Source organism: Paramisgurnus dabryanus, chromosome 9, assembly GCF_030506205.2.
Source record: "Paramisgurnus dabryanus chromosome 9, PD_genome_1.1, whole genome shotgun sequence".
NCBI lineage: Eukaryota > Metazoa > Chordata > Actinopteri > Cypriniformes > Cobitidae > Paramisgurnus > Paramisgurnus dabryanus.
Window position 1 is genome coordinate 20,129,415 of NC_133345.1, and position 26,508 is coordinate 20,155,922.

At 39.0% G+C, this 26,508-nt stretch overlaps 1 protein-coding gene across 1 annotated transcript in view; it reads left to right on the forward strand.

Moving 5' to 3' along the window:
- Window positions 1-26,508, forward strand: part of sipa1l3 (signal-induced proliferation-associated 1 like 3) — an 89,030-nt gene that overhangs the window by 49,065 nt on the left and 13,457 nt on the right. Inside the window, exons 3-10 of the mRNA XM_065283053.2 lie at window positions 7,194-8,752; window positions 10,968-11,098; window positions 13,603-13,791; window positions 13,924-14,098; window positions 16,377-16,480; window positions 20,024-20,181; window positions 20,683-21,268; window positions 21,349-21,623. Coding sequence (XP_065139125.1) covers window positions 7,423-8,752; window positions 10,968-11,098; window positions 13,603-13,791; window positions 13,924-14,098; window positions 16,377-16,480; window positions 20,024-20,181; window positions 20,683-21,268; window positions 21,349-21,623 — 2,948 coding nt within the window. The 5' untranslated portion in view covers window positions 7,194-7,422. The remainder of the gene's footprint in view (window positions 1-7,193; window positions 8,753-10,967; window positions 11,099-13,602; window positions 13,792-13,923; window positions 14,099-16,376; window positions 16,481-20,023; window positions 20,182-20,682; window positions 21,269-21,348; window positions 21,624-26,508) is intronic.

The following is a 26,508-nucleotide window of genomic DNA, read 5'->3' on the forward strand; positions in this document are numbered from 1 at the left end:
TATCAATAAAGCTGTAATTGCAAGTGTACAGTTTCACGTAACTTAGCTCAGTGGTTACGGAAGAATAAAAGCTGAAGTATAATACATTTTTTACACATACACGAGTGTTTTAGTATTGTCACATTGCTCGGTTTCAGTAAAGTGCGTGTAACGCATTTTTCGGCATCAGATTGCCAGATTTTAAACGTTGCATACATTAAAAGCGTAGGTCGTGGGTGCGTGTTCAGCAGTATGTAGTATGTAGGCTACGAGAGGTAATGCAATTTTTTGCAATGCGTATGCGTCCAACGTCAGCCCACATGTATGATTCAAATTATCTATGCCAGTGGTGTCAAACTTAAGGCTCGTGGGCCAAATCCGTCCGCCCCCTCAGTTGATCTGTCCCGTGAGAGCTTACAGATTATGTTAAGTATGTGGCCCGAGAGCTTACAAATGATTTTATTGTTATTTTTTAAGTTTTATTTTTTCCTCCATAGATTTTTTTTAGCAGCCACCAAAACTAATTTTTGTCCCACCAAAGTCTTTTTTGATAATTTAATGTAATTTTAGTGTTAATGCTTGCAGGAGAGAGAACCAGCAGTGCCGCGTACTCTACTTGAGTGGCCGTGTCTTGTTTCAGAAAATTAACAATTATATAAAGTTGATTATTATTCTTAGTAAATAGTAAATTGTTATAATATGCGTATGGCTTGAGAATGTAATGGTCAGTTAACTGCCCAACTGCTTAGTTAACAATATCTGCTCTTTCTTTCTTTCCCTCCCTCTCTCTCTCTCTCGCACGTTTATCAAAACAGATACAGATTGGTTAAAGCTTGTAAGGCCAAATCCTATACATCGAGGAAAGGTTTTCCGACATGTGTGTGTGTATATATATGGTGGAGATTGTAAACTTTCATTAATAGTATCTGAAAATGCCTCTCATTTTACTACCTGCACAATGAAGGATAACTGAAAAATTTCACATACAACATGTGTTTTTGTTACTACATTAATTTTTTTTAATAATCTGTAGAATAGTTGTACACTATACACTTTGTCATTATTTGCATGGGCTTCTACTTTCAAAGCTAGGTATTAATTGAGTTATTAACAAAACCAATAGTAATCAAATGCAGAGGAAATTATGCAGTGTACAGTAATAAAAGAGTTAATACATTCATATAGTCTTACAAATACAACCGGCCCTTTGAAAACAACCGCAATGATGATGTGTCCCAGGATGAAAATGAGTTTGACACCCCTGATCTATGCTTTGCAAGGCTGTGTGTTCGACATAAACTCGCATATGCATAAAAACAGACTATACCCAGGGCATAAGACATATTGGTGGATCAGTTTGTTTAAAACTCCTCCTTTGGTAATAAGTAATGGTTATAGACCCATTTAAACCTAAATGTATTTGTTACCATGCTGGAAAAATCCTTAATGGAATGCAATAATAGACACGTTTCATGATCAGTTAATCACAGCAGCCGCAATCGCAATCTTGTTTACTTATTCGATTGTTGTCGACCAACCTGCTGTGCAAGTGCCGTCTGCGTGTGAAAGATAACCCAAAATTCATGAGTAGCTATGAATCAGGCTTAATCTTCCTTTGATGTCTTATACTATGAGAAGGCATTCCAGTTCTGTATTTGTGTGTGTGTGAAGTCTGAGCTGTATTAGCAGTATGAGGGCTAAATCAGCAGCTGTCAGCTCGTACCCATCAACTTTGCTATGACTCTATTGTTTAAGGAGACAGTGGGTAGAGGCCTGAGGGTTGGCACTGACACACACACACACACACACACACACACACACACACACACACTTCATTAACTGTTATTTCACATATGTGGGATGCAAACACGTAATTCATAATATAAAGCTCACTATTGTGTGATTCTCAAAAATGCTTCGTAACATGGACTCACACGTAATAATAGCTTGCTAACAGCTGAAGGACTGATGCTCTGGTGAGCTGTGGTTTCTATAGCAGCAGGAAGTAAGTATGCAAATGTCTTAAAGTGGTCTATCTGATGGATTACTCAGTCTTCTGATTACTTGGCTCCGCCCACAAAGTCACGCTTTCATTTGAGCAGAAGTGTTACTGTATTTCCTCAATAATGCATTCGTGTAGACTCGGGTATTAAACAGACTGTGTTTTTTCGATGCGTTATTTTAAATAGCATTGTCTTAAAGGTATAAAAATATCATTTTTGTCATTACTTAGTCCTATTTAGACACTATTGACTTCCATCGTATGGAGAGACAAAGTATCATCTTTTGTGTTTCACACAGAAAGTCATACAGGGTTGAAAAGGTATGTGGCTTTATCAGCTACTTCAACAGTACTTTTTAGTCTTTTTGACTGCTAAATTTGAACATTCGGTTTATGATTCTAAAAAATGCCAGCAATGCACTAGGTTTACGGTAACTGCCAATGCGAAACGATTTCATTCAGAATCAGTTTCACAATAAAGGATATTTGTTGGTGGTGTAAGAGAGGTATGTTTGAGGAGATGAGCGGTGAGATAAACACGTGCACACACAACAACGCTCGGCACGCAGCTTCATCTGTTGGTTTCGATACATCACTTGATTGTATGTCTGTGTGTGTGGGCCGACCTGTTTTTCTTTTGCCTAGTTGTGTGGTTGTATGGTGTGTTAAAGGCTCGTCTACCAGCAACCCGAACAAAGCAAGCTCATGTGTTCATGCTTTTGTGTTTAGGAGCCCTCAGGACAAGCTGGTGTTTCTGGTTTTGTTGCCCTTGAGCGGAATTCAATTCTTCATATATGTCTGCTTTTATCATCTGTGTCTTTCCAGACTAGAATGGAAAGGTATGACAAATCCATCCAACTTGTCCGACTTGTAAATGTCTCCATGTTATCTTGATAAACAGCTCTCAGGTGTTTACATGGTTTACAAGGTCATGTGTGCGTTAAATAAATGGGTCAGATGTATTACATTCTCGCATCATCAGGTATGGTTGAGATATTCATCACCCTGTTAATATTTATTTTTGGTCATGTGCTTATTCAGATTACATGACATAATGTTGGTCATTTTACAATTACAGTCCTGAACACCTGTGTATTTTTTGATCTCATGCCAGCCAGATGGCACACATGGGCATTTCCTGGTAAACACTTGGCCTCCTTCACGTGCAAGCGTCTCATTATTTATTCTGTTTAAAGCACCACCACTAAATCACATCAATAACTTTACACATTGGAGTATAAGGTGATTTCATGTAGGATATGAACGTGTGGGCTAACTCCCACATTGTGCTTACACACCCACTTGCATGTGTTTTCCTGGTTTATCGATCATCTTTCACTCTCACAATGGATTTTTTGCACCTTTGAACTTTGCAGCTTATCTCACTTATTTAAAGGATTATGATCAGATTCAGCACACATGAAGCCAAGGTGAATTTAAAACTCTCTCTGCATCACAAGCTTCCCTCTGTCCTTCACGCCCAGTGACGTAAACCCTATAGGGCAGATAAAACACACTTTCATTATTTTTTTTCCTATTCTTTCCATTTTAAACATCTGCGACAACTTCTACCATGTCTGACACCCTGAAAGCAAAGTGACATGAAATCAATGGATGAAGCAAGCTCTACTCTGATTGACAGATCCTGTCCTAACAGTTTTTGATGGCTATATGCTGAGTCATTGTCTGTAGGATGCAGTCGTGTATTGTGAGAGGACAAGGGAGTGTGATTAAAAGCCCAAGGGCTCACCAACCTTTGTATCTGTCTCATGTGAGGATGAGGTTGTAGGCAACACTGAGACAAATGCAGGGATGGTCATGGGACTGTTCATGGCACCGAAATATACTTGGGTCATTACCAGGCGTAGACGTTTTTTGCTTTCTCTGGGGAATTTTTGGGGAAAAATCTGTGGAATGATTTTAAATGTTTTAAAAAAATGTTAGGGAATTTAAGCTGTAAATATTACAATATTGCATCTAAAATATTACGTTTTAAAGGTTTACAGTTAAAATGAATACACCAAACCAATGAGTCCTCTGAATAAAACTGGACCAACATGAACCAGATAGAATTAGTTTGTATATTACATTACATTAGTGTTAAATATTAAAGCAGAATAAAAAGCTTGTGTTAATACGTTCTCATTATGAATTTAGCACCTCAAATGATTTCATAATTTTTACAATGCAATGTAAACTTTTTATTAGACATAACCAGAGCATTTGTCTTTCAAACGGATTTGAAATTATCATGTGCTGACTGTCACGCGTCATATACGACACAGTCAAGTTAGATCTGCTTAACTTAGTGTTAAGTTTTATTTTATCTCAAATATCAAATGTGCTCTCTATCATCAAAAATGGTCAAAGCAAACAGCACGCACAGGGTTAATGTACTTGTTAAAGATGGCTCACAAACGCGCGGGATAGACTATGTATGTTTACTTGTTATCAATGACGGTTACTTGTCACAAACATGGTCAAGCGTTTGGGCCTGGTCATTACTTGTCAACTCAACCAGAGGTCCCTGGCTAAAGATGTTGATTTTGACAATTATTTGTTCTGAGGAAAGAAGTACTTAAATGATAAAGGACAAAAAGACATAAAAATCCATAGATACATATTTACTAAATAAGCAATAAAAATATCACATAATATTTGGAGCCCTGTTTTATGTTTGTGTGGTCTCAGTATGAACTAGCAGAATCTGAGCTAATTACTATGTGAGCAATTAAAAACAGTTTGAAGTCATTGAGATCTGGCACTGGGTGTAGGCAGGATTCCCAGTGAGTGTGTAAGTTTATAAAGCATCTGTGTACTCACACATGATTCTTTTCCCTCAGAAACAAACAGTAATTTGCAGATTTACAAACTTGCGATTTTCGAGGGAGGTTCTTTTGTTTTTAGGCTGCTGCAGTGAACTTGGCCTTGGTTGGCCGAGTGTTGCAGTTTGGAGTTGGGGGTGAAGCTTTTTCACAGACCCGCCTCGAAGTGCTTGTTTAATCACTAAAACAAAAAGGCACCTTCAGTGCAGCTCTATGTCTGTGCTACACAGTGCATCTGAACTCAATGACTGTTGCCAGTGACATAGCTGAAAGCAAACACTATGAATAACTGCATGCACAGTTTGCAATGAAAGACTCAGTGTTTTGTTCAGTTTTTTTGAAGTTGTGTCCTCTAGATCTATTTTATGAATAAAACATTGTTTTTTAGATGAATAGTGATTTGAAAACACCATGACATTATTTTGTATTTAGTTGTGAAGCTGTTCAGTGTAATATCGGATGAGTTGGAACATTTGTGTGTTTTTGACATTGCCTTTGTGGACATAGAAAGAGATCTGTTTTAAATTTAGTCCAGAATTACATGGGTGTAGCTTATGATCTGTGTCACAAAAATAGTTCAAAAAGTAATGCATGCTATCATTCTCTTCTATTTAACGTCTTGGAAAATTTTACTTTACTGGAATTATTTAAGTTCTTCTATGTTTTTCTATAGTAAGCGCTGTTTGTGTGGCATACATGTGGAAGTCTGTCATTGGTTCGAACCAATTATGCAATGCTCCTTCATTGAGCTATACAGGAGCAGTATCGTGACGTAAGCTTAGGGACGCACTAAAAATTAAGAGTAAAATATTAATCATCAGGGAAAAAATTAGCCTAAATCTCACCTCAGAGCTGTGACATACAGTATAAGAAAAATATTGTAGGTGGCGTTTATCTTAAGGGAGAGTTTTGGGGGGGGTGAGGTTTCTTTCTTAGGCTGGTGCCGCGCTTACTGAACAATGCCATTAAAATAAGCTTTGTTGTTGAAATGAGTGACAGATGTGTTTTAAACAGTAACACAGCCTCCTTATCATAGTCATAGAGACAACTTATAAATGCTTAATTAAATATGTAAATGGATGATGTACACAAAAGCGAGAGAGAGAAATATAAGTAGTGTGAAGCTGCACAATGCTTGCAGACTGATTCAATCTGACGTTCATAATAATGCAAATTTAAATTCCCTTTTGCTTTCCTCCTTGGATTCCTGTTAGATTTCCTTTCTTCAGTCTCCTCTGTTTGCTCCGCCTCTACCTCTGCCGTATATCCTGTCTTTTTGTGTTTGTCTTGTCCTTTGGCTTCCTGTCAAATTCGCTTTGTCTTTTGTTCACAGGACGAAGAAATGTAGAGATGCTGAGACTTGAGGGAATTTCCATCTTGAAGTTTTAAAGGCTCATTTACAGTCTAGACTGAATTTCAGTCCTATACTTTGCCCTTCTCGGCTAATCCTGTAAAACAGTTCACCTGATAATAAACAAACACTCAGCAAATGTTGTTAGTAATCTAGCACAGAGCCCTTGTTATGTAATCTTTTTGTATGCAATTGAATGTGGGTCATTCTTACTAAGTCTCTCAGGTGATTGGATGCTTTGCTCTAATGACCCAACAACATGGAGGTCCCATCTGTTACATCTGTCATGTGACCAGTTGGATGGTTTTCATAAATTTGTCAGCACATTTTCATACCTCACCTGCACTCCAATGTTTGATTAACGCTATGGCATGCCAGTGTAGCAGTGGGTGTGGTAATCTGTGGGCGGAGCCTAAGCATTGCACCTGTCGGCTAGAGTAACTGTTAACCGGCCCTTTTTTATTTCCTTTTAAGCTCTGTGTGTCTGGATAGTCAGGAGGTTTAAATAGGGCTGTATGATTAACAAAAATTGTAATTGTTGATTATTCACCTTGATATTGTTATCAATGCAGCTCTTTTATGCATATATGCTGCTAATGTTCTGTCAGTAAAACTGAGATACAAGTTCTTGCTGCTTTGCAGAGAGGAATGTGTGACTTTATTACAGAATAAGTGCCACGAAAGATACAGAGATTGGCCTGAAATGAGAAAAGAAATCCACATCTGAAATCTTTTCACCTCAGTTCCCCAGCCTAGTTTTTATGGTCTTTGTATTTCAGCCTTCATTTTCACTTTTACGCAGCTTTTCTCTGCAATAAATTGGGAGAATAGATCTGAAATAGAGTAAGGGGTATATTAATAAAAAATTGGCAGGGCGCAATATAACAAATCTTTCCAAGTGCATATCATATAAATCTTATCAATGTGGCCAGCATAAAGCTTCTAATGTTATGCTGTATGTAAAGAGAAAGAAGTATCAGTAGTTTTGCGGTGTCATAATGAAGTAACAATTTCTTCTTTTTTTGTCTTTTTGCAGGTCTGTGATTTGAGTGGCCTTTAAACTTTGCTGTGATTGGTCCAGAGAATCAGAGAGGGTGTGTCCTTTCTCACCAAGGAAATGACCGTGGGATAAAAAGGAAGCAACAGCAGTCTGGAGCTTGTCCATCCCTCCTCCCTCTTACTAAACAGCATCGATCTCTATCCAGGATGCTCTCTCCAGCGCAACCCCTGCTGCCCTCTTTGGTCCTGAGACTACACTGGGCTCCATGAGCATGTACAGAGATACAGGGGTGTGTGCCACCCCTCTCTCCCAACCCCTTCCTCCTCCCCACCTCCGTCTACCCCTCCATAATGGTCACTCTTCCATGGGTGACCAACCCCCACCACGTATCTCAGTGCCCAAAATGGGGGTTCGAGCTCGGATTGCAGAGTGGCCTCCACGCAGGGCACTGTCCCGAGAATCACTGCTTGAGAACGGCCACCAGAGCGGTCATCATGAAGACCTCGGCAATGAGGATGGCTTTGCACATGGGGGCGATATAAGGTTCCCCCAGCGAGCCACAAGGGACGGTGAGTTCCATTCATTCACCCCGTTACGACTGCGTTCCAGCAGCGAGATTACACTGAGTGAACAAGATGAAGCAGAAATCGAAGGACGATTATTCCGGGAATATGGGAGTACCTCTTCCATCAACGTGCAGGCGGTGTCTGAACAAAGCTTCTTTGATATGCTCAGCCAGTTTCAACAGGAACGACCGGACCAGCGCAGTACAGCCCCCGAAAAGTTTGGAGAGCTACTTGGTGTGCCAGTTTCTTTGGACAGACATGCCTTCTCGACGACTCCTCGTCCTGATGACCGCCCTGAGAATCGCGTACGCAAAAAAAGCGGAGGCACAGAGTCATCTCTTGGCACCGCCTCCCTATTCCGCAAACTCCGCAACTCCAGCAGAGTTGAAACAGAAACCCCGCGGGGTGATACAGATGATACACGAGCCCCAGAAACATTGTCTTCCAAACCCTGGCTTTGTGTGCGAAGTTTTGCCCACTATGACGCTCAGAGCATTCTTTTTGACTTGCACGAGGCAGCGGCTTCCCGGAGCTACGCCGCCCAGCGGAGAAACACGGCCACCGGAGCCTCGGCCGCATCATCCGCTGCTTCCTCTGCCGCTGTTTCTTTGGCAGTTTCCAGAGCTCTTGCTCTAGGGGGCGTAGAGCCCAGCTTTTCCAGCACTGATGACCTCAGTGTCAAGGACCTCTCGGAGGGATCAACTCTAGACCTGGAACACTCAGAACAGGGCGGTTCAGCCAACGTTAACCCCAATTCTCAGCACCAGTTGTTGCTGAGCTGCCCGCACTTCCTCAACGAGACTGGAAGCTTTAGGGAGCGCAATGTCAGCTTTCTGAGCTCGTGGGCGGAGCGTGGAGAGACTGGCGTGGTAGAGGCCAGGCTGCGTCCACGCTGCAGCAATGCCAGTGTGTCCAAACTGGAGGCGCTGCCAGAAGATCAGGCCACCAGGTTAGAAAGACTGCAGCAGCACTGCATCGAGCACGTTGACCTGGGGGCTAGATACTACCAAGAGCACTTCTTTGGAAAAGGTAGGACATTTAATGTACTTTCAGCTGTATGTGGTTTTGAACTGACTGTCTCACTACCTCTCAAAATTCAATAGATTTTCCTTCATTTACCATTCACACACAGTCTTACACTGTTAATCAATAGGAACACAAACCGGGAGTGAAGCTATGCTTCCAGCACACATCTCACTACATCTGTCTCCCAAATGTTAATCCCACCAAAGGTCTTGCTTTCCAAAATGTCAGTGTTATAAAAAACCACAATGCCTATAAATAGCGTACTTGTCGCCCCATAGCCACTTAGATAAATCTTTGCAGATGCAACCATATCTTAATGCTACTAATTACGTGTCTATGTTTGTTATGAGAAGAGTTGGCCAGATAAAGGTTAACATTTCAGAAATAATCTCATCTAGAGATGTGCTTTTGGCAATTTTTTTGTGTTTGCCAGAACCCAGATATTGTTAAAGGTGAAGTGTGTATGTCAGACAAACATCAGAAAAGGCAAAAATAATTAGGGATGCACCGAATGTATGGAAACCAAAACTATTCAGCTAAAAATAGAAAAATATGCATCTTTCTCAGACATTTTAAATGCTTCCATACTGTAGACATGTTTGATTCATTTATAAAGCGTGCACGCCTTTGATCACACCATCAAAAATGTTATTGTTTGGTTACAATTATTATACACAGAACATGCTTTATTGTTGTTTTTGGCCGAGTACTTTCGGTTGCAGAACATTCGGTGCATCCCTAAAAATGTTGACAGTTTAAAGCTAATTCCCAGCACATTCTTTCTTTGGTCAGAAAACAAATAGTCCCATGGTGTTCCAGTCTTATTCTTGGTTGAGGCAGACTACTAAGCTTGAAAAATAGTTTAACATTAAGCAAATAAAAACCTTCACCTTTTGATCTATGCATTCTTAAGAATTTTTCATGGTGGTCTATATTTTACATTTGGGTGTTAAATGTTTAACTTAATGACTAAGAATTTGTCATAAGCAGCCAAGGTATTTTTCCCTGTGGCGCCAAGTACTTCTTATCAGCAATTAATATGTGTCGCTTCATTTTCCAGTGTAGCAACACCTTGTTTGATAAAGTTAACCCTTTGATACAATGTGCGTGACAATGAATTGGAGTTCCAGCTGAACACACACACACACACATAAACCTTGAAGGACAGTGACTTCCTTCATTCTCGGATCATGTTTTTTTCTTCTTGGTGTTGTGTTGGATTTGAATACTTACAGTACCTACAGGAAGTCCCAGAGCTAACCGGGCATTGAGTAATGTCCTTTATCCCACTGTGACCTACTTTAAGCACCAAGTCTTCCCACTGTGTCATTTTTCAATCTCTTATCCTTCATATTAAGTTACTCTTCTCTCTATTGTTTTCACCTCATTAAAGGGACACTCCACTTTTTTTCAAAATATCCTAATTTACCAGCTCCTCTAGAGTTAAACATTTGATTTGTACCTTTTTGGAATCCATTCAGCTGACCACTTTTAACATAGCTTAGCATAATCCATTGAATCTGATTACACCATTAGCATCATGCTAAAAATATTTTTCTTATTTAAAACTTGACTCTTCTGTAGTTACACTGTGTACCAAGACCGAGAGAAAATTAAAAGTTGTGATTGTCTAGGCAGATATGGCTAGGGACTATACTATCATTCTGGCGTAATAATCAAGGACTTTGCCGCTGTAATATGGCTGCAGGAGGCACAATAATATTACGCAGCAGCCGAAAATGTTCCCCTTAGTAACTTTCAATGGCAGGGGACTATTTTCGGGCAGTGCGTAATATCACTACGCCTGCTGCAGCCATGTTACAGTAGCAAAGTCCTTGATTATTACGCCAGAATGAGAGTATAGTTCCTAGCCATATCTGCCTAGAAAATCACAACTTTTAAATTTCTGTCGGTATTAGTACACGATGTAACTACAGAAAAGTCAAGATTTAAATAGGAAAACTATATAAACTATAAAACTATATATTTTTTAGCGCAATGCTAATGGTCTAATCAGATTCAATGGATTATGCTAAGCTATGCTAATAGTGCTAGCGCCAGACCCGGAGATCAGCTGAATAGATCCAAAACGGTAAAAATCAAGTGTTTAACTCTTGGGGAGTGTCCTTTAATGATTTCCTGTGGTCTCGTATTCTTCATGAATGGTATTCATTTGTCTTTTTGTGTTCTTTAACTGTTTTCATCTTTGTCTATACAGAGCACTGGAACTACTTTGGTACTGATGAGAAGCTGGGGCCCGTGGCTCTGAGCATCCGCAGAGAGAAACTGGACGATACCAAAGACTTGAAAGATCAGTATCAGTACCGCATCATCTTCCGCACCAGTGAGGTATGTACTGTATGAATGAGAAATGTGTGCATACTAAATGAAGTACAATTTAGTTCGTGTCAGATATAAAACACTCCTCTAGTAGACAACATGACCTGTGGTTTGACATTTAGCATTTTGCAAATTTTAGCACCTGACCCAGACAACCTTGTGCTGCCGTTCAGCTCAGTTCAGCCAGTGTTACGTGAAGCATAAACCTGAAAATGCTTGTGGGTTGTGTTTTAACACCATTGAGCAGTTTAGAATTTGGCATTGTAGTGGTTTCATTCTGTTTTTTATTTATAAATCAAATTCAGATGTGATGTTTAACAAAAGTCACTTGCTTACTGTATAGTGGATTTTACCTATCAACCTACGTTATACAGCATAATTGTGTTTGCATTTCGTCTGCTGTTTTAATGCCGATATATACAACGTGTGTGGCCACCAATGAGAAAATCTACCTCTGTTTAGTATCTGTGTATATATATTCACACATACTTTCTGCTGTGTGTGTTACCCAAATGGATTGTCAGACACAACACACAAGGCCTTTTAAGCTCTCCTGTTGTTGTGGGATTCAGAGCATCTTGTTTTCTGTCAGCCTTGCGTGAGAATCAACACAGATGGCTGCGTTTTCTTAAAAATGTAGCATTTGTGTCAAGTGTGTGATGCATTATTTCACGAGAATTTTTTTCGGTGTAAAATATTTTTGCTATGTTTGTCGCTTTCAATTTTGTCTTCTCTTTTCAGTTCCTTTTTTATCGAATTAGCCATTTTATTTTGGGTTCTTGGTTTCTTTATGCAGTTCAGATGCAGCTTTAAACCCGCCTTTATAAAGATGTTAGGAGGAAGAAAGATGTCATGTGTTTGAGTTTGGCACCCATAAAGTGTCTTTTATAGAGACATTTGCTGTATTCTGATTTGCATATCTTAAAAAAATGTAGAACCGCTTACAGAAGTAGCTCACGAAATTATCTTAACATTCATAAAGTACACATCCGCTTTTAATTATTTTATTTCTAATGTTTTAAAGGACAAAGCATTTGATGCCATGTAAACAAATTCAACTTTTCTGTTAGCAACTTTTCTTAAATTTGAGCTATTTTTCTCCAGAACTCTATTGGCTGGTTTTAAAGGACAGGGCTTATCTGGTTAGTCCCAGACTAAAATCAGGGTTCCCACGAGTACTTGAAAGTTTGTGAATCTGTGGGAAAAATTCAAGGCCCTGGGAAGTTTTTGAAAATATACAGACATAGATACAGGTCATTGAAAGTGCTTGAATCTACTTTATGCAAGATGTTTTTTTGGGGAAAAAATCCTATTATTCCCTGTGTAGTAACTTTTATTTTACCCCTGGAGGTAAAAATTTGTCACCGCAGTGACGCAGCGCGAGTTCCCTTAAAAGGGAACTGTGACAATGAATCTTAAAAGGTAACACGATGTAACCTTGCTCTCACTTGAAATGTGCTCCACATTTAGTCTTTGAATTTGAGGGTATTGGACCTGTAAAGTCCTTGAAAGGTCATTGAATTTGAAGTTAACTAAGGTGTGGGAACCCTGTAAAATGAATGTTTGAGCTGCCTTAATTTAAAAACATCTTGTACTGACATATCTTAACATACATCAGTGCCATTGTTTTGTCTCAAGATGCACACCAGTATTGTTTTTTTTTAAGGTTTGTTGTAAAAACTACTTAAATGTCCTATTATAACTAAAGTCTATTCCTGGATTAATCTAAACCCTGTCCGGGAAACCACCCATATGTCGACCATTTAGAAAGTAAAATTAAATTATTTTTCAGAGAAGTAAATTTTTGGTTTGCGCAATAAGTTTCGATTGTGACGCTTGTGTTCATTTTGCATTGTAATAGTCTGGATGTGTGTCTGAAGTATTGTGCTATGTTATATTGGTATGACTGCTGTTCCGCTGGCTTTAGTGAGATTACATGACGGACTGGACACATGAGATTTTCTTTCTTTGAACAATGCAGAGTCTTTAGTACACACACACACACACGCACGCACGCACGCACGCACGCACGCACACACACACACACACACACACACACATTCAGTATTATAAGATGGTATTATGACTTGTTGTAATTTACTAAACAGCCTAGGGCACTAAAATCTTAAGTATTTACACACTTAAAACAAGGTCATTATTTCGGACAATGTGTGACTGGCCGTGTGACCAGTCTTATGACATCTTAAGATATGTGACAGGCAATAAGAAAAGCCATTGAAACATCCACAAATTCCAAATGTTGGGTTTTACATTCATGCAGCTGATGACTGCAGTAGCAGCAGCGTGTGAAAGGTTAACAGCAGTTTAGAGACGCTGCCTGCATGCGATGGATCAGTGGAGAAAGGATGCCACACAGTGGGCGCTTCTGGTCACCAGCACCAGTGTGCCTTTTTCAGACATTCTCATGGTCTGTCGCATGTTCACAAGATATTCGATTAGTCACATAATGATGGCTGATGATGACTCATGTTCTCTCCACATGGCCACTGCAGCTGGTCACGTTGCGAGGAGCGATCCAGGAAGATGCGGTTCTGTCCACGGCGAAGCATGGAAAGGTTTCTGGTTTGCCTCTGAAGGAAGTTCTGGAGTATGTGCTTCCAGAGCTCAGCGTGTCCTGTCTGCGACTGTCCCTCAACACGCCCAAGGTCACGGAGCAGCTTCTCAAACTGGATGAGCAGGCGGTAAGTAAAGGATCTGATCAAAGTCAGATATTTGTGATTATAAATATAAAAATAGAGAACAGAAGTGAACTAAAACAGTAATGACTTGTTTTACATTTTGTGTGTGTGATTTGGTTGTGTCTGTATCTACAGCTTTGTCATAAACACAAAGTGGGCATCCTGCTGTGTCGGGCAGGACAGAGCACTGAGGAGGAGATGTACAACAATGAAGAAGCTACACCAGCCTTTACTGCCTTCATGGAGCTGCTGGGAGAAACTGTGTGTCTGAAGGGATTTAACAAATATGCTGCCCAGCTAGATACCAAAAGTGAGCATTTCTCTTTCTCTTAGACTGTGCGTTAACTAGAAAAAGGGATAAATCACATCTTCACCACCCATTTTCACCACCCACGACTACCAAAGGAATAGCACGTACACTTTTCAAGATTTCTTGGTGCTCTTGAATTTTTAAATTCAACTTTAATTTACAATTCAGTTCAACTTTCTTGACTAGTAAGAAGTTACTAAAAAAAGATATTTGAAGTTACTCCCCACTATTCAAGAAAGCTTAAATTAATTGTAATTTTAAGTTGATTAAACTTAAAAAATTAAGTGAAAAAAAATATTTAAACAGTGTAGAGATAAATCTATAGTTGCGTTTCCATTGCAAATTTGTGCAAAGCTTTAGCATTATTTTCTAAAGGTCGACAAAAGACTATTGCAAGAGGACGGTGTTTCCGTTATTTGATGATATGCGACTTAAACTTAGTTTTTCTTCTCGCGATAAATCTTTCCAAACATTGGGTCTACATTGTGTTTAATAATATCAAATCGACCACAATAGGCATTAATTTTAACTGAAGGAGACGTAAGCATATTATTATCCAAACATTAATGCCAAAGATAGCCTTTATACTTAGAAGCGGCAACGTAGAGGTGTTTCTTGAAGGTAATAATATAAAATGTATAAATCAAAAGAGATGTAGGAGTGTTATCCAAACATAAATGGCAAGGAAAGCCTCTTATACTTGGGAGCAGACTCGTATTGAGGAGTTTCCTGGAGGTTTTAGTACATATACCGTGTCATCTTCAAAGAGGGCTGTCACGATTAAGAAATTTGGCTGACGATCGGTTACTTGTCTAATAAATTGTGACAGTTATGATGGTTAATTGCCTGTTTTAGGGCTTTGACATTTAATTCTCTTTTTTTTTCATGAAATAATTTTCACACATCGTTGTAATTCTTTAAATTAAATATTAAGGATGTTTACCTGGCAGTAAATATATATAAATATTTTTTTTCACAAACTGAAAATTCTTCATAAGAAATAAACACAATAAACTGTCTGAAAAATAACTTGCAATCAGAATAAACTGACTATACCAGAACAGGCCTTAAATAGTAGCCAATCCTACCAAGGTCATATTAGTACAGAACAACATGTCTGTAGTGGCTGCAAAAAATAAACATATCCTTAAGAATAGCATCCTTTACTTCCCTAAATTTGGAATTGTTGTTTTGGAAATGTATGTTTTACCTGGCAGTTCATACTGCTTATCAAAGTTTTACAGAATGTCTTTTAATGCTGTTTTTTTCACTGTATTGAATGGCTTTGCAAGGTATCGCGTTACACTGTCAGTTAAGGAGCGCCTTCTGATACGGTCTTGTTAATACAGGCACTACAGCTCCCCTTGTGTTTTTTAGAGAGATGTGCAATCATTGCGGTTATCTGAAATCATCACGATGAGGTCAAACAATCGCGATGAGATGATTATTTAATCTTTGTGACAGCCCTATTTAAAATAATAAAATACTTATGTGACTTACTTGCAACAGATGACCTGCTAATGTAATAAACCGTTTCCTTTTTCAAATTGCCTAAAAATCCACCTTATGCGAGCGCAATCGCAATTTGTTTAAGGGAACAGTGTGTAACCTCTGCACCACTTTCAGTGTGTGCATGTTTAACTGCACCTTTCAAAGATAACATCTTTGTGAGCGTTTTGACAAGGCACATCACAGATGCACTCACAAATGCCTGTGGTCATAGGTTAGTGAATGAATGACTGCAATAGTTATAGCTTCAATTGAGTACAAAACTGCTGGTATATTCACTCTCCATATCCTTAATTGCAAAGAAACATCTTGATAAATAATTCAAGATATAATCTGTTTGTTAGTAAATTGTAGAGTGGGGTCTGAATGTCTATGAATACTTTTTTGGTAATTAATTAATTAAAAAATGAAATAAAAAATATGTAAATTTATTTTTCTTTTAAATACAGCATACTAATTTGAATGAAGTTTGAAAGGAAAAATAAACATACATTTCTAGCATTTGGCATTTCTGTCTTTTGCTGACAGCATGTATTTGACCAGGCTAATTTACATTAGCTTAGTAAACAAAACAGAAAAAACGTAGTACAATATCTTTAATATAATCAAATTTTTTGATCATAATGTGCCTTTACATTTTTTAGACAAACTGGTTTTCAATCTGTCAGCAGACTTATGAAGCTAACTACTTGCTGTTTTCATAACTGTTAATGTGTGTGTGTGTGTGTGTGTGTGTGTGTGTGTGTGTGTGTGTGTGTGTGTTTAACAGCGGACTCAACTGGAACACAATCTCTATATACCACCTATCAAGACTACGAGATCATGTTTCACGTGTCCACCATGCTTCCATACATGCCCAATAATCCTCAACAGGTGAGAGACGCATTCATCCATGCATGTTATTACATCAAAGAGTCTTTACAGAGCCTGCTCTTAAGAGGCATGACCGAACTTATCCTAAGAAATCCCACCCCCTCTTCACCCACCTGCAAATAGTCCTAGAATGCCGTGCACATTGTTCACATACTCCTCATTTTCTAAGCTTTGCTCATATTCACCAGTCTGTTTGTGGTGGGTGCATTGGGCAGACTCCGTTTGCAATGAAACATCTGGAAAAGTAGTAGTTTATGATGTGCAGTTGTAAATGTGATGCTTTTTTGTGGAACACGAGCGGTCACAGCCTCTTGATGTCCACTCCGTGAATCTTTATTTTGGTTGTGTTGGGTTGAAGGGATCAGTCTCGCCCTTTCTCTTCATGTTTGTTTTTGTCAGGTTCCTCTTTTTCTCCTGCTTTTTCAAATATACTTTGATGTATGAATCAGAGCAGGGTGTGGTTCCCTGCCGGTGTTTCCATATTGTTGATTACCATTCATTTCCAGTATTCTGGCATTGTCTGCCTTCAGGTACTGTTTGTTTTTCATGTACATGCATGTGTGTTAAAGTGTTTTACCTTGGAAATGTTAAATAACCGTGCGTTTAAAGAATTTTTTGTGGAAAATAATGTAGGACAAAATTTTGATGATTCAGGGATTTATTACATTATAATTACACAGACAGAGTTACAGCACGTACGGAGATGAGAAATATATGTATGGACTTATCTAACTCTGGGGGATACGGTGAATAAGCTAAATTCCCAAAAGGTGGCCGTGTTCCTTTAATAGGATGAGCAAAGTTGACAAAAATAATCTTTACTATTTTATTTGGTGGACCAGAATCTGCATCATTCTCAAACAGCCTGCAGGGGGCAATGTACATCTGTCAGATAATACTCTTGTCTTTTTAATGGCACATACTGTACAAAGACACCTACTCATGGGAGTGTGTTGTAGTGATAAGGAGCAAAAGGATGTCAGGGTTCAAATAATCTCAGGGTACAGGAGTGTCCCCCTCAGGATTTATTTATAAGTGGGGAGTCTTGTTAACATTCAATGAAGCTCAGTGTTTCCATGGTTTTACTTTTGTGTGTACTTGAATTATATAATGTATGCGCTTACACTTGTGTGAACGGGTAGGCAGCATAGATACTTATAATTTTAAGATTAATAATAGCTGTGGCTTTATGCAGAAAGTAAAGTAATTATTGGGTGACTGCTTTACTTTTTATAGATAAGAGTTAAGACAGATTGAATGGTACACTACTTTTATTTGTAATTTAAGTTTATTCGCATTTACATCCAAACAATTTTTAAGATACATGCAACAGAACTCCAGTCCCTAAGCAGATTTATTTTGTAGTAGTTTGTACCAATGTTTCACATTGCTTTATAAAAGGCTTTCTGTAAAAGATCTTCTTGATGAAGAGATATTTTCCAGTGCATTTTCTGCTTAGTTCAGTACGTACTGTACTTTGCCGCAAAAGAAAGCATAGTATTATTTAAACTTTGCTTACACGTCTGCTTCTGTTACACACAGTCTTTCTGCACAACACTACAACACTGATTTGCATCATGATGGGAAGGAAAAATGTCAGGACAAGCCTACTCATTTGACATACTGCCTTTTGCATACTGTGTTGAAGGGAAGTATGCGAATTCTCACACAGGGTGTGTTGATTTTTCTGCATTTGCAATAGAAGTCATGATGCATATTGAGTGTCATGACAACGGCAGGATTTCTGTGATTCGGTGTTTGCACAAGAAGGCACATAATAACATTATTCTTTTGATGCTTTGCAAGCACTGGTACTTCCCTCAGGAAATGCAAACCTAGACTTAAGATCTTTTTACAACTTAAGTACATTATATTGCTTTATTACTGGCTGTCTCACAGATTCTTTCTGCGGTGCAGCTAACAGCCCACTTAACACCCCTGTGTCTCTCACCAGAAAAATCATTGTGTGTCTCTGAATATATTTATAACAGTTTATTTTTCCATTGTCCTTCAACAGTCTATAATTTTTCTATCTTCCTCCCTCTCTCCTGCGCTTCTCCTTTTTAAGTCTTTCTCATATCTGTTTTTGTGGCCACCATAAAACAAGACTTACATTAAAGGGACATTCCACTTTTTTTTTAAATATGCTCATTTTCCAGCTCCCCTAGAGTTAAACATTAGATTTTTACCATTTTGGAATCCATTCAGCTGATCTCCAGGTCTGACGCTACCACTTTTAGCATAGCTTAGCACAATCCATTGAATCTGATTAGACCATTAGCATCGCGCTAAAAGTAACCAAAGAGTTTTAATATTTTTCCTATTTAAAACTTGACTCTTCTGTAGTTACGTTATGTACTAAGACTTAGGGATGCACCGATAGGATTTGTTTGGGCCGATACCGATACCGATTTAAACAGACAACTTCTGGCCGATACCGATACCAATATTAAACACTTGTATACAATACTATACAGTTGGTCTATTTGCTAGTTTATTTCTGCATCAAATTATTTTTACTGAACATGGATTTGATCTAATTAACATTCAACTGACCAACATAATAAGAGAGACACAAATTAAGCTATAACAAATATAATAAGACAGCATGACAACCTTCAAAGGTGGTTTTTGCTGTTCAGCATTTATTTTATTAACAACATTAACTCGGTTTTTTTACATATAATGGATTTCTTTATGCAGTTAATTAATAGGCCGATACCGATTGTTTTTCTCGTGCTATTGCCGATATGCCGATGGTTTCAAATTCATCAAAAATCGGCCGATAAATATCGGCGGCCGATACATCGGTGCATCACTACTAAGACTGACATAAAATTAAAAGTTTTGACTTTCTAGGCAGATATGGCTAGAAACTATACTCTCATTCTGGCGTAATAATCAAAGACTTTGCTGCCGCAACATGGCTGCTGGAGGCGCAATGATTTTACGCAGCAGCCGAAAATAGTCCCCTTGGTTACTTTCAATAATGTCACTACGCCTTCTGCAGCCATGTTACAGTAGCAAAGTCCTTGATTATTACGCCAGAATGAGAGTATAGTTCCTAGCCATATCTGCCTAGAAAATCACAACTTTTAATTTTCTGTTGTATTAGTACACGATGTAACTACAGAAGAGTCAAGTTTTAAATAGGAAAAATATCGAAACTCTTTGGTTATTTTTTAGCACGATGCTAATGGTCCAATCAGATTCAATAGATTATGCTAAGCTATGCTAAAAGTGGTAGCGCCAGACCTGGAGATCGGCTGAATGGATTCCAAAACGGTAAAAATCTAATGTTTAACTCTAGGGGAGCTGGAAAATGAGCATATGTGGAGTAGCCCTTTAAAGAAGAAACGTAAGCTATATCTATTAACCAAAACATAAAGACATGTACACTTTTTGACTTGGTTTACTAGCAACCACTTGGAAACACCTTACAGTAGCAACAGCATGGCATAGCGTAAACACAAGCAGTACTTGGCTTTCATTGCATTGAATTACTCACTTGTATTTGTTTTCTCTCATTTATTTCTCTCACAGCTCTTGAGGAAGAGGCACATAGGAAACGATATAGTCACTATTATATTCCAGGAGCCTGGAGCTCACCCGTTTACTCCACAGAACATTCGCTCTCACTTCCAGCACGTGTTTGTCATCGTCCGCGTGCACAACCCTTGCTCGGACAACACCTGCTATAGGTTGGCCATGTTTCCATTTGCAGCCCTTGCTAAGCACAGTTTTTGCATGTGTGCCTGTTGCTTATCACTGTGATGGCCACAAGTATGTGGACACTCCCTTCGAATTAATACGTTTTATTTTACCAGTGAAAACAAGTCATTGTACAAAAATGTGTTCTTCCAAATTTGTGGCAGCCATTTGGGGAGGGCCACTTTTCCTAGAGTTTGACTGGCCCTTACAAATCCAGATATGAAATTTAAATACAGTCTGCGAGGATCAATACCTGACCTCACTGATCCTTTTTTGTCTATATTTCCTATGAGGCAAATCCTCATAGCCGTATAGTTTTAACAACTTATGCAAAAGCCTTCCCAAAACAGTAAAAGCTGTAAAGCTGTAAAGCTGCATGCACATAAGGTGTCCACATACTCTTGGCCATTTAAAATATGTCATTAAATTATAATTCAGTCACTTAAAGCTTTACTGTGATTGGTTAAAGTAACTGTCATTTCATCCTATAGTGTGGCGGTAACGCGCATGAAGGACGTCCCTCCATTTGGCCCGCCTCTGCCACCCAATGGCATGATGTTTCGTGACCCAGCTGCCTTCCGTGCCTTCCTGCTAGCCAAGATTATCAACGCAGAGAACGCTGCGCACAAATCCGAAAAATTCCACACGATGGCGGCTCGTACGCGCCAGGGGTACCTGCGAGATCTGGCGGACAACTGTGTTTCTACAAATTTGGTGGACAAGGCCGGTAAGCTGATCACTCTCGTCACTCTGGCCTCCAAACGCAAGGAACGCGTGCGGGCACGAGAGGGGGCGGAGATGAGTGCCGCGGGAGCGCTTGTTTGGCACGTACTTGCGCAGGACTTTAGTGGTGGAGGTGCAGAATTGCCCTGTGCACTTGCCATCTCCAATGAGTATGTAGTACTAGCGGACTTCTCTAGCAAAGAGGTGGTGTTTAATTGTTTCTGTGCTGACGTCATTGGATGGACAGCAGAGAGGCTTGCACTGAAGATTTACTACGGCAGAGGAGATCACGTAGCCTTACGGGTGCCTGAGGGCAATGCCCAAGACATCAGAGAGGTGGTGCAGAGACTGAAGGTAGGAGCATTACAAGCACTCCTGAAATTTCCAGATGATGTTATAATGAACTCATTTTGTGATTGGTTTTCTTTTTGTAGGTATTGACTGTAGGTTGTGAGACGGTCGATATGACGTTACGTCGTAACGGTTTAGGTCAGCTTGGTTTCCATGTTCGACTGGATGGAACTGTATCTGAAGTTGAGGAATACGGTTTCGCCTGGCAGGCGGGTCTCCGGCAGGGTAGCCGTTTGGTGGAGATCTGTAAGGTTGCAGCGGTGACACTTTCCCATGACCAGATGATTGACCTACTGCGGACATCAGTCACCGTTAAAGTGGTCATCATTCCACCTTATGAAGAGGGAGGAGCCCGCAGGTGAGCGTTTAGATATTTCTCTTTATTTGAGTTTTAGTCAGTTTTAAAGCAGGGGATGGTTTAACCTGATGTTCTGTTGGATGTCACCACACAATTGTGACCCTGTATGTGAAATCCAAGCTAAACTCTCATATCTCATGATTTCACATTGATTTTATTCTCATGATCTTAGTCAATATATCAATGTATCAAGGTTATATTTTCTTTAATTTATGTTGGATGATTTTGTTTAGAAAACAGTAAGTCACAAAAAATGACTTTACTTTTCACACAAATGGGTTTTCACAGACTGGTTCATAATTAAGGAGTAAGTTATGATTGTTTGCCACAGGCTGATGCATGCAGGACCAGAACACCTTTTCACAACTTGCTTTTTCAGTAAAGCCAAATAAGGGTATAGCCATACGCACTTGAATTAACCAATATCGATCCAAGGTTAAAGGTGCGTTTTGTAACTTTAAGATGGATCTCTTGACCGAAATGCAATATAATTTACATAACTATATTATTAGTGGTGAATAAAGATCTTACTTAATGAACTGTATTGTTTTTATTACCTTAGAATGAACCGTTTTTATCTACATACACTAGGGGTACCCTTACAAGTCGCCATTTCGCTCAACCATGTTTCAACAGTAGCTTTAAACTGACAAAGTTTTCTACAGAGCATTTTTCATCCCTACGTTGTTTCAGACGACAATATGTTTGTCCTTCTTAGCTACATTTCAAAATTGTGGTTGATTGCAATTCGCAATCTCACTGCTAGATGTCGCTAAAAACCCATACTGTACCTTTAAGTGTTTCTACAATATTATACGAAACAGAATAGCAGTGTATACATTATTATCTGTAGACATTATGATCTGTTTTGTGTTTGGTGTCCAGTTCTAGTACGTTAGTATTTAGAGGATGGAAAAACATCATTAGCCTTGTTATTAAAATGCTGAATTGCTCTCATACTTCAAATAAAATCACTATGCTTTGATAAATCATTAACAGAGAAAGAGGCTCCAGCTTGTCTGAAGGTCTGGTGCAGGAGCTTTGGCTAGTATCTAAGATGCTATTGTCTGCATCACAATGGTGAAGGTTTTTTTTGTAAAATTGAGAATGTGATTTGTGTTGCATTTAATGAACCAGATAACATTTTTTATGCAAAATTAAGCTGTCTTTAGATTTAAAAAAAAAACAGGATGTGGTTAGATGACCACAAAACCAGCCTTAAAGAATTAGTCAATTTTCTTTAAAAAAATCAAAGAAAGACATTAACATTTTGGATGACATCATGGTAAGTAAATTATCTGGATTTTTTTAAAGAAAATTGATTTAATGCAGTTTAAAATTGCAGTTTCAAAGGACTCTAAATGATCCCAAACGAGGCATCTTATCTAAGTGAAGTGAGTATTTGCCAATGTATGGTAACCCATACTTGGAATGTGACCTCTGCATTTAACCCATCCAGTGAATAGTGAACACACGCACTGCAAGTCGTGAACACACAAACACCCGGAGCAGTGGGCAGCTATCCCTGCAGTGCCCGGGGAGCAATTAGGGTTAAGGTGCCTTGCTCAAGGGCACCACAGTCGCAACCCGCCGGTCGTGAGCCTCGAACCGGCAACGCTCGGGTTACAAGCCCGACACTCTAACCACTAGGCTACAACTGCCCGAAACAATTAAAAGACAACTTCTCTTCTTCCTCCGGCTGTCTGATGCGCCAGTGCATAATTGCGTAATGATGTCGAAAGGTCATGTGTAACATTTATATTTACATTTATTCATTTAGCTGAAGCTTTTATCCAAAGCGAATAACAATTTATATATATTTCAGAGGTTGCAAGCCTCTGGAGCAACTAGGGGTTAAGTGTCTTGCTCAGGGACACAATGCATGTCACAGTGGATTCGAGACCGCATGTGTCTTATCCACTGTGCCATCACCACCCATATATATGTTACATATATGAAACGCACATTTGCGGACCATTTTAAACAATAAACTGACACAAAGACATTTATTATCACTCGACATACAACAACGTCGGAACGGTCCTCTTTCTCCACACTTGTAAACACAGGGGCGTAGTTTCGCATACGTCATCCGTGACCTCTTGACGTGATGACGTATTACGCGAGGTTGCGCTGGCGCGTCACATGACCAGAGGAAGACGATAAGTTTTGGTTTAAAAGTGCATATTTGTTATTTTTCTTGCCAAAAATGGCAATCGTTTTGCTAGATAAGACCCGTATTCCTCGTTTAAGATCGTTTAGAGTCCTTTGAAACTGCAATTTTAAACTGCATTAAAACTCTTAAGTGTTGGGGTCCATTAAAGTTCATTAAAATTAGAAAAATCCTGAAATGTTTTCCTCAAAATACATAATTTCTTCTCGACTGAACAAAGAAAGACATCAACATTTTGGATGACATGGTGGTGAGTAAATTATCTGGATTTTTTTAGAAAAGGAACTAATCCTTTAAGTATCACGGATATATTTTGTAGCAATTGCCAAAAAAACATCGTGTGGGTCAAAATGTGAAAAAAATATTCTTTTATGGCAAAAATCATTAGTACATTTTGTAAAGATCAAGTTCCATGAAGATATTTTGTAAATTTCCGATCACAAAGTCATTTTTCTAAATGGATACATTTGCTAAGGACTTCAATATTTGGATTTCAGATTTTCAAAATAAAAGTATCTATGCCATATATTGTCCTATCCTAACAAACCATACATCAATAAAATACATGTATAATGTATAAATCTTAATAAAAAAAAAACCTTATGACTGGTTTTGTGGTCTAGGGTCAGATATGGTAAAATCTAGATCATTTTTGTAACATCTTTGTGCATTTAACCACATTAAGTGTTTTCACTTACACCAAATAATAAAACCTTCTCTGACAGCTGAACTTGCGAGCGTCAATCTATAAAATAAAACAAGTTTCGTCTTAAAATCTGGCCAGCAGCAAGCTTAAATCCTACAGGGCTGCTGTTATTGTGTTTTTTTTTTGCACCACGCTGGCGACACATTCTCATTTTGAAAAGATTAATGACAGCTCTCGTGGCAGAATTAATGCTGCTTGTCACAGATGCCCGCCAGTGCTGGAAACTTTCTGACATAATTCAAAGATTTCGTTTCATTGTTTCTATAGCTTGAACAAAATATAAACATTACAAAACCTGTTTGTTTCATCAACTGAAAAGGAGGCGCTTTTGTTCATCTCTTGCTCGTACCTTCTCTTTGTCTGAAGCATAAACGCTTACAAAAACAAACACACACAGGCGCTCACCAGATTTTGAGAACATTGGCAGACGCCTCAGTTCTCAGGGGAACAGTGAGTGGGAGTGTTAGAGAGAAGAAGAGAGAGAGAGAGAGAGAGAGGACCAGAGAGAAAGAGTGTTAGAAGAGGAGAGGATAGAGGGATGGAACAGTTTACAAATGAAAACGATGATTATGTGAATACTCAATATTGCTGCATTAAAAAGGTACGTGTACAAGCTTCTAAACTGCATGCTGCAACTCATTGTGTATCGCATAACTGTCTGCCGAGTAGGGTTGGGAATTTCTAAGCAACTCATGATTTGATTCATTTGGAATTTAGGGAGTCGTACTCCGATTTTAAAACAATCACAGGTTGTACATGTGACAATGCAATGTGTAATGTGCTTTAAATTTGGTGGCTATACATTTTTTTTTTTTTTTGTAGATGAATCTGGAATTATTAGGAAAAAAAATCACAATTCAATGGGATCAACTGTTTTTTATAACTCATCCCTACTGCTGAATGGATGCTGCTGCTGACCAATTACATGACGATGTTTGATTGGCATCCTAACAGGGCGCGTGTTCTTCATTGTGCTTAAATTGCATCAGTAAACTCCTCTCACACACACACACACATGCACGCATGCATCCAAACAGCCCTCCCTTTATCCACCCCGTGCCGTGAAATGAAAGTGTGTTAATCGCATGCTTGGACATGCTTGCCTTTCTGTCATTCCATCGCTTTCTCTTTCTTTATTCATAAGGCTTTCCATCGCTCCCTCTGTATGTCGAGGAGCATCAGGGGAGCAGATTGTGTGAGATTAAAGATGGCAATCTGTGCAAAAGGGGCTAAAAATAAATAAAGGGGTAGTAATTAAGAAGACATTCGGAGAGGACGTGTGTATTTTGAATGCAAGGAGAGGATCTAAAGATGCTGAGACATGTCTGAGCGCCTCCTTGCTCGGAAACAAAGTAAGAGGGTGTTGCATACGAAGGAAAGAACTACCCCTCCTCTCCCTCCCTCCCTCCCTCTTCCCTTGTTATCGTAGTGAAAGAGAGGATTGGAGGGGTGTGCGTGTGTGTGTGGTTGGTTGTCAGTCTCGTCTGTACTTGAGCTGTCAGTTCGAGTCTCATGGAGCCGCCGCGGACATCCGATACAACATTCAGTTCTGCACTTGGAGGTTAGTGACGCGCTCGGAGACAAAGAGAACGAGGTGAAATGCGTTAGATTTGTGTTGGAACAATGAACGGCTTGAAGATCAACAGTGATTGCTAAGTCGGTGAAGGATGGATGAATGGATGGTTGGCAGGAAGAGAGGAGTGTTGTGTTAACAACACTTTTGGAGATGAAGGAAAAGACGGCCAGAGGCTGTGCTGATGTTTTTTTATGTTCAGGGTTCCTTTGTTCACTTATATCTGAATTGTTTGTGTATGCTCAACTTGGTTATCGTGGTTAGTGAGGTCATTTTAAAGCTTTCAAACTTATGAAATGCAAGCACTGTATATTTAGGGGTAAACCTTTTATTACTTTGTATCCTGCATTGCTTTTTTGTGGTTACATTGGCTGAAAATTTTTTTTTCAAAGCACAGTTGATATTTAATATTCATGTGTAGTTTCTATCCTCT